The following is a 9,591-nucleotide window of genomic DNA, read 5'->3' as shown; positions in this document are numbered from 1 at the left end:
GCTGGCTATGTGTTGTAGCAAAACATGACGCGGTTGTAGCAAAACGCTATGCCGGTTGTAGCAAAATGTTTTGCCGGTTGAAGCATGTAGCAAAAAACTGCGACGTTTAGATTTGCTAGGACCAGCGCCGCCCCGTCCTCGCCATCCATCGTGTGCCCGTGGTTGCAGGCTTGCAGCTCTGGTTGCCGCGCCCTGATAATCCCCGTAGCTTCGCCGGCGGCGACTCGGAGCCGTAGTTGGGCGGAGGCCATGGCTGAGATCCGAAAGTTGCAGACGGCCATGGCCATGGGGAGCTAGCAGGGATACGGATTGGGAAGGACGATGGGAAAGGGGCTCGCCGGCCATGAAGGAGAGGCGGCGTTAGGCGCCGTCGCACGCGAGCACTCGCCGCCGGGTGAGAGAGTTTCTGAAGGATGCGACCAGCGTGGGGCAGGTGTGGAGGAGCAGAGTTGTGATGGGCTGGAGGTAGAAGAAAAGAAGGAAAAGTCATGCGGGACCCACCATATACATGTGTCTCGCGCGGGATGGTTGTTTCCGTGTCGCGTGAGCCAGCGTGGCGCGCGAGTCCGACGGAAAGTTCGACCGGTGCACCGGATCGAAACGTTTCGTTTTAATAATAGAGATAAATAATACTAATAAACAGCAAGTTCTAGATAGTGTAAAATGGTCAAATTAATCGCATGTCAGTCAGCAAGAGTTCTCTGACTAAGTCTTCCCGATTGCTGCATCTGAGAATAACTTCTAAATGCCAACAGAACGTTCGGTCCATGCATTATTCTTCATTTTGATTCGTTCCTGCAGAACATTCTTGGAATTCCGGGTAGTCTATTAGGATATGAGACTGAGACTTGGGAACAAATGCACTGACTCTCAGTGAAGCCGTGGTCTCCGTATTCAGCTGGGAGATCATGAGACTCTTCCTCGCTGTTATCTCCGTTCTGCTTCTGACAGCCTCGGGGGTCGCCGCCGACAACACATTGACGCGGCGGAGTGCCATCGGCGGCGACCAGAGGCTGGTCTCGCCGGGAGACATCTTCCAGCTCGGCCTCTTCCCCGCCGTCAACAACAAGTGGTTCCTCGGCATATGGTTCACCGTCAACCCGGCCGCCGTCATCTGGGTCGCCAACCGCGACCGCCCGCTCAACGCCTCGTCGTCCGGCTTTCTCGCGCTCAGCGGCCAAGGAGACCTTGTCCTCCTCGACGCGGCCAGCAACAACGAAACAGTATGGTCATCCAACTCCTCGTCCTCGGCCGCGACCGCGGCGGTCGCGCAGCTCGACGACAGCGGCAACCTCGTGCTCGCGGACGATGCCGGCGCCGTGGTGTGGCAGAGCTTCGAGCACCCGACCAACACGTTCGTCCCGGAGATGCGGATCGGGGAGAGCATCAAGACCGGGGCCGTGTGGTCCCTCTCGTCGTGGCGCGGCGCCGACGACCCGTCAGCCGGCGACTTCCGCTTCGTGATGGACACGCGGGGCTCGCCGGAGTTCCACGCCTGGAGGAAGGGACGCAAGACGTACCGGACCGGACCGTGGAACGGGGTGCGGTTCAGCGGCATACCGGAGATGGGGACCTACAAGGGCATGTTCGAGTTCCAGTTCACCGACACCGTCGACGAGGTCTCCTACATGTACCACGCCTACGCCGGCTCGCCGCCGTCCCGCGTGTTCCTGGACGAGTCCGGCGTGATACATCGCATGGTCTGGGACCGCGCCTTGGGCGCGTGGAACGTCTTCTGGTCGGGGCCGAGGGACCAGTGCGACAGCTACGGCGCGTGCGGCGCGTTCGGCGTGTGCAGCGTGGTGGACGCCCTGATGTGCGGCTGCATCAGTGGGTTCCGGCCAAGGTCGCCGGCGGAGTGGCGCATGCGGAACCCCTCCGGCGGGTGCGTCCGCAGCACGCCGCTGCAGTGCGAGGGCGGCGGTGCGGACGGTTTCTACACCCTGCGCGGCGTGAAGCTGCCGGAGACGCACGGGAGCAGCGTGGACAACGGCGCCTCGCTCGAGGAGTGCGGCTGGCGGTGCCTGCGCAACTGCTTCTGCACAGCGTACGCCGCGTCGGACATCCGCGGTGGAGGGAGCGGGTGCATCCAGTGGTTCGCCGAGCTGATGGACACGCGGTTCCTCAACGGCGGGCAGGATCTCTTCGTCAGGCTGGCAACGTCCGACCTAGGTAAATCCTTGTGGTTCTCTCTGCTTTTCTTTTTGAAAGGTCTCTCTGCTTTTCCTTCGCCAAGTGTTCATTTTTCATAGACCAATGCTTGTTAGTTGGAACACATGATAACTGTTGGATTTTGTCCGACGAAAACTTACGAATTTACTAGCTAGTAGACCTATATTCATCCGACTCCATTCAAACTTGTCTAGGACATGGCAATGAACATCATTTTTTTAAAGAAACACACATCACTCTACAATACACGCACACAGGTACAACTCACAATGCCAAATGTTTTTTTTAAATAGAGGAGGACCCCAGCCTCTGCATCTGCATGATGCATAGAGCCACTTTATTAATTATTCTCACAAGATTTTACAAAGTCATACAACAGTAAGAGTAAAGCCACCATCTAGACAACAAAAGTGTCGCTACTCCTATCCAATTGATGAAGGATTGCTGATAGTCTGGGCCTGGTACCAAACAGACCTCGCAGCCAAACCTAACATTTAAGATCTGAGGTCCCAACCAGGACGCCTGCCGGTTATGGGCACCCACTAGTCCGGCGTGCTCCTCAACCAAGACGCCTGCCGGGTATGAGGCCGCCGCAGCCACCTGCCACCAATCCATCTTTAGAGTTGTACTGCTGCACGAACCTTGCCCTGTCTAGCTGCCACCGACGCCACCACGATGCCAGACAACGTCGACCTCCTCCGTGCGAGTCCATCATCGCACATCAGACGCCTAATCTCCAGAGCGCCATGCCATCGAGATCTGACACCATCAATGTGTGTGATGAAGCACTGCTCCTCCTCTTGTCACCTCCAGCCATCACTTGCTCCAAAACGACGCCCCCATGAGGGAAAGCGCTACTAAGAACGCCATCATCTTCTGATCCGGGAGACCCAGATCTATGGTTTCGCCCGGAGCATCCCGAGCCTGATGACGCCAACTGCAACAACGATGCCTCGACAAGGAAACGACATCAAAGACACCGCCATCGTCCGCCATGACCATAGTCGGTGCAATTTTCGTCGGCAGTTGTGTCACCGGGCGTACGCCGCCGGCCTCGCTGGTTCCTTCGACCGTAGCAAACTAAAAAACGATGCCCTAAAGTGGGACTACGGTGCAAAAGCACCGCCATCGCTCGATCCCATAGAGATCTAGGGTTTCCCCCGGAGTTGTCCGGGTTGTCAAGGACCAAACAAAGATGGAATCCTGCAGATCCGTCCAACTGCCGACGTGTCGCACTCGCCATCACGCCGACCGTGACCCGGAGACCAAGCTCACGCCCGAGCCCAGATCCGACCGCACCGCCGCCGATCTGGTCACGCTGCCATCGTCCCTGGCAACCGTGGCGCCCCAAACGTACATAAAACATTCTACGACTTGGGTATGACATGAAACTAGACCACGCAACGAAATAACATGTACTCCCAAAGTTAAGATTATTTTTAGAAGTAAATACGAATTGAACCAAATCAAAAAAAAATACGAATTGAGCCAAATCAGTTTGACCAAGTAGGATTTTTCCCAAATAAATTGGGTCGATGTCGTCACTGTGTCCATTCTATTCTTCTCTGTCTACTAGGCGTAGTGACACAAAGTACACTAAGAACTGAAGTACCAGTCTTGTTCGATGCTCTTGTTTGACTCTGTTTTTTATCCCGCCAATCAATTCCGGCATGGAGATATGCAGCGTATTCAGCACACTGAAAATTCAGTGTGACTATTCCCTCAAAAAACAAATCAGTGTGACTATTCCCTCAAATAAAAATCATTGTGACTATTCATGGATGCATGGATTTATCCTCCGTCTTGGTTTGTCTAGCGTGTGTTGTGACCAGTGGCATATACATCCATTTTTGTAGGCGTAAGGGGAAAAGGACATACGAAAGACCTGGAATTTTCAGGTCCATGACTCACCCGGTCGACATGCACATCCAAAGAAACTTATGGAACTGAACTAGGTGATAGTATCAGTGTAACGCAGCCTCTCTCGCTCGGTTGTTTGCATGGATCAATTGATGGTGAATAGATCGCCAAAACCAATTCTTGTAAGATTTTGTTAAGACAATTCTTTTAACCCGTGGAATGTTGATGCAAGAGCGGAATCATGTCGAATTGAGCCATAAATATCATATTATTTTTATTCATAAATAAGGGCTTAATGGAAATTTCGAGAAGTATAGAATAAATTGCTAAAAGAAGATACAGTCTCCAGCCAACAATACTACTTAAAATCATAAAATTTCACATTTGAATGATGGTATAATATTTTTCATTTTTATCTAAATAGGACATAGTTGATGGAAAACAATTTACCTTGGATCTATAGCTAAACAAACGTACCCTTTCACGTTTAGCTAATGATATTTTCAGTCACTGATGTGTCCTTGTCAGTCACCTACCCGGACAAACATGTCAAGCTCACACATTACGACCGGTGCATCTTACTGTTACTCATGGATCCCACAATTTTCATGCATTTAACTTGATGCAGACACTACGCCAAAGCCAGCCAAGACTAGGAAGTTTGCCGCGATTATCACAACAGTGATAATAGGAGTTCTGTTGCTTTTGCTATTGCCTGGCTTCCTGATTTGGAGAAAGGTCCGACACAACAAGGAAGGTGATAGTCTTTGGTGTGTTTCAGAAGGATAATCTGAAACTGTTGCTTGCCCTCTTGTTCATGTCTTGTAGCTTCCTTCTCTATTTTTACAGATACCATGTTTGATGACATCATGAGAGGTGAATGTCCGATGTACGATTTCGAAACCATCAGAGCCGCCACCGGTGGATTCTGTCCCGAGAAAGAAATTGGGCGTGGTGGCTTCGGCATTGTTTACAAGGTGATATTGCTTTACACACTGAAATATTACAATCCATCTATGTCAATCATAAATGAAATTTCTCGTGGTTGTATAAACAATAGGTAGATAGTACTACCACTTATGTAGTACTTTTATGACAAGCAGATGACTGCCAGCGAGTTGGTATCTAGATGCTAAGAGACATGTAGTTTGTTACTGCACTGAATAAAAGTTGTATTACGTTATCACTTAACAGCTAGAGAAATTTTAGCAATAAATAAAAGATAATACATTAATTAAAAAATATCTCAAGTCGGATTAATATATGGTATTCCATCTCTTTCATTTTCATAGGTTGGTCATAGTGGGAGTAACTTAGACTGGTCATAGTGGAGAGTATCTTATACTAGTGTCATACATATAACACAAGTCTAAGTTACTAGCACTATAGTGTAAATTAACATAATAGTAGTGTCATAGATGGCTTCATTTATTAGCTTGTAGACTCATCCTTTTTCGGAAAGCGTTATGTTACAGTAACATATTATGTTACTCTAAGCACCTCTCCTCTCATTAACTATATGCCACGTAAGCAAAATTTTCTTGAATTACATTATGTTACTATCTAAGTTACTTCCATTACGACTAGCCTTAGCTAGTAACGTAGTGAATTCCAACACAAATTTGGTTATGTAGCATGTAGTTAATGAGTAGAGAGGTATTTGGAGAGACATAATATGTTACTGTAACATAACGCTGCTAAGGTAAAATGAGTCTACAGTCTAATAAATACAATCATGTATGATACTATTTCTATGTTACTTTGCACTATAAAGGTAGTAACATAGACAAGTGTCATATGCATGACACTATCTCCCACTACGACTAGTTTTAGACCCATCTCCATAATGCCTAGTAGCAATGTAGAATTTTCCGATAAAATTCTGCTATTGTATTTGAGAATAGAGGACCATACAGCTAATACTTATATGATGTCTTGTCGTCTTCAATTCCTACTTTCACTCTTTAGTCCAGATCCCAACAATTAATTTCTAGCACCAACTCCAATCATTTCTTTGTACGACATGCATGACATGGTGAGATGGGAGGTTGCATGTTGAGAGAATAACTGAAATTTACCAGGGTCAAATGCAAGATGGCCAGGAAATTGCAGTGAAGAAGTTGTCAACTGACAACAGAGTGCAAGGCCTGAAAGAGTTCAAGAATGAGGTGGACCTCATTGCCAGGCTGCAACATCGCAACCTTGTACGCCTGCTTGGCTGCTGCATCCATTGCTCTGACAGGATACTCGTCTACGAGTACATGAGTAACAAGAGCTTGGACAACTTCATCTTTGGTGCGTGTCTTTTTACCCCGTTTAGCAAAACTCTTACCACCATTTGTACCGTCAGAACTCAACTCGAAAAATTCAATTATGCAAAATCACAAACAGATCTGAGGAGATGTGCCACTTTGAGCTGGAAGACAAGGATGGACATCATCCTTGGCGTTGCCAGAGGGCTTCTCTACCTTCACCAGGACTCGAGGCACACTATGATCCACCGAGATCTCAAGGCGGCCAATGTTCTCCTTAATGGAGAGATGGTCGCCAAGATATCGGATTTCGGAATCGCAAAGCTGTTCAGCAGCATCAGCGACAACCAGGATTCTACCGTCACGGAAAGAATTGTTGGGACATAGTAAGAACTACAACTTTGCATAACCGAAGCAATGGTCAAGTACTTTAATTTACATCGAATGTTTATTTCTATAGCTGGATTTTCTGAGGGTTTTTGTATGGTGTCATGCGATGACAGTGGTTACATGGCACCGGAGTACGCCATGGACGGCATGGTATCATTCATGCAGGATGTGTACAGCTTTGGTGTGTTGTTGCTGGAGATCGTCAGTGGGAGGAGGAACCAACGAAATTTCAACCTCATAGCTCATGTAATCAATCAATTTACCTTTCATGCAACCGAAAAAAAAGAGATTTATGTGATCCTAATTTGAAATTCCGTGCCTACACGGCCAAGTCTCAAACTTGCTGACCTTGACAAAAAAGAAAATGAAATTGCAGGCATGGAAGCTATTTGAAGAAAACAAAAGCCTCAAGCTCCTTGACCCAACTGTGCGCGATGACTGCAACCCGGCGGAGCTAGAGCAGGCGGCGACATGCATCCAGGTAGGGTTGTTGTGCGTCCAAGAGAGCCCGAGCCAACGGCCGCAAATGGCTGTTGTGATCCCCATGCTGTCACAGCAACAGGTGCCGGGGCGGCCATTTCGACCGGTCGTCTGCATGCCAGCGAGCACTCCTGCCGACCTTCTCGACGTACAGGAGGACACGTCTGGCAACTTCCAGATGATCATTACGGAACTTGAAGGCCGGTAGGTAGAATGCATGGATGGACGAATGCATGTAAAGCTGGAACGGAAGATTGAAGACATTACTGATGACTTTCTAAATGTAATCGGGTAGCAGGTGCATGCAGTCAGTGGCATGGATCTACAAAAGTGTGAGCTCGTAATCTGTAAAATAGCACCTATTAATTCACCGTGATTGATACCAAATTTAAAATTCGATAAAATTTCAAATAAACTGCATTTGCATGTGTACAAATTTGATAATGGTGGATCATGGGTTATGTCATGGCCCGGAATTTTGGTCTAACCGACTCCTATTCCTAAGATCTGAACCACCGATGTCCTGCAAATTCCATTTTTCCTGTGTATATAGCAATTGTATTGGTCTGTGTAATCGTGATAAAGGGTAGAATCATGTGTGAGTTACACATGGCATGTACCAAGTTGTAGATCAAGTTTGAAATTGGCTAACTTACAAAACTAATCTAAGTTACAAACCTAGTTTAGGAGGTAATCAGATAAATTACAAAGAAATTTTTGTTGTGGACCATCTAAGTTTCAGATATTTCTTTGTCTATCTTCTCGAAACAACATGGACATAGGGGAGGTTGACACGGTTTATATCATCGACTAAAACTGAGATGGTTGGTAGCAAGGACACCACGCTGCCAGGGTGATCGGCAATCGTGCAAGTGTTTTGCATCGCGAAGACGCACCTTTGGAAACCATCATACCAAATGTGCCGATATTTAGGAACTTTCTAACAATTTTCTACTGGCATAGCTTTTTTAGCGAAAACAACTAAGGACAATCACCCACCTGAATTTCATTACTCAAAAGGTTGGAAACAGCGAATCAAACTATGGTTGGATGGTTAGCTAGACAGAGGTATCCGAAGCCCACCAGAGTTCAAGTCCTGATGCACGCATTTATTCTGGATTTATTTCAGAATTTTCAGCGACATGCGTTCACTGGGAGAAGATGTTCCCGTCGACTACGAAGCGCATACAGTGACTTCATAAAATCTTAAAATGATATGTCGGCTCAGTATCTCGGAGGTTCTCGTAATGATAGGGTGTGGATGTGTCCGTTCATAGAGATAAATATATGCGTGTATATACGAGCGCTTGCGTCCATACTGTGTTAATAAAAAAGTTGGAAACATTAGCAATTGCATATACATATGCAGTCGTGCGGCACATTGATGTGTGTGTGTGTGTGTGTGTGAGAGAGAGAGAGAACAAGCTTGCAGCGTCCACGACGTCGATGGCTGGCGTAACTGTCCTGTTGGAGCAAGGAGGAGGAATGTAGGAAACGGTGGAGGAGACCGAAAGGTGATGTGGTCGGTGCATGGGCCCTGCCATCCGCGTGGCACCTGCACGTGATGATCTAGCATGGATCTCTGTGCAATTCGGAGGGAGGCACTATAGAGCACTTTCTTTTGTGAAGCGATTCTTGCTACACTGATACATATCACTTTTTTCGTTCTAAAAAAATACAACCCCTTCCCAAAATTTATTGACATCAAATCAATATTGTTCAAACTTTCAGCTTCGACGGCATCACATTCTTTTTATTGAAGGGACAGCCTCCTTGCTCTTTATTCATCTGATGGCAAGGTTACATCATAGAGTACATGTGATAACACAAAGTTCAGGGCCTCATCTGCCCATTCATACATGATACCTTGCTCATAACATGTCTAGCCAAGAAATGTGCTAACTTATTAGCTTCCCGCAGGCAGTGCTGAAAAGGAGATTGATGGAATTCCATGTGCTAGCCCAAAGCAATCCATTAATATCGGCGTGTAAGGCCATCTTCACCGCGCGACCCTATCCTGTCTGGGTGTGTTCGTTTGGGGTAAAACGGACACACCAGACGGCCCAGCGCGCGACCCCATCCTAAAAGAACGCCTGTTTTGTGTCCGCTTCGCCCCATCCCGAGAGCAAAGTTGGGCTGGCTTTGGGTCAAAAACGGACACGAGCGGACGATTGTTGCGTCCTCCTCGTCCAGGCCGTGTCCTCTGCATGTGAGGCCTAACCCACTTGTCATCCACTCTTTTATTATCTCCCATGACCCACCATCCTCTCTCTTCACCTTTTCTACTCTCTCTCCTGCTCCACACACCACCCATGTCGGTGCACGCCACCTCCGCGGCACGCAGGTGCTCCTTGGCGCAACTGGCGGCGTGGCGGGCGCGCGGCGCGGCGCGGCTGGCGTTGGTGTGGGCGCGGGCGGGGGTGGAGGGCGCGCGGGA

At 48.1% G+C, this 9,591-nt stretch overlaps 1 protein-coding gene across 1 annotated transcript; it reads left to right on the top strand.

Moving 5' to 3' along the window:
• The first annotated feature begins 1,193 nt into the window (after positions 1-1,193).
• On the top strand, positions 1,194-7,547 carry LOC119358733 (receptor-like serine/threonine-protein kinase SD1-8). The gene is made up of 7 exons (XM_037625166.1): positions 1,194-2,172; positions 4,661-4,789; positions 4,882-5,009; positions 6,114-6,327; positions 6,424-6,670; positions 6,788-6,920; positions 7,051-7,547. Exons 1-7 carry the CDS (start codon positions 1,368-1,370, stop codon positions 7,360-7,362), a joined length of 1,968 nt encoding a protein of 655 aa, XP_037481063.1. The 5' UTR covers positions 1,194-1,367; the 3' UTR covers positions 7,363-7,547.
• The last annotated feature ends 2,044 nt before the right edge of the window (positions 7,548-9,591 follow it).

Source organism: Triticum dicoccoides, chromosome 2A, assembly GCF_002162155.2.
Source record: "Triticum dicoccoides isolate Atlit2015 ecotype Zavitan chromosome 2A, WEW_v2.0, whole genome shotgun sequence".
Taxonomy (NCBI): Eukaryota; Viridiplantae; Streptophyta; class Magnoliopsida; order Poales; family Poaceae; genus Triticum; species Triticum dicoccoides.
This window is presented reverse-complemented; position numbering and strand designations above follow the sequence as displayed.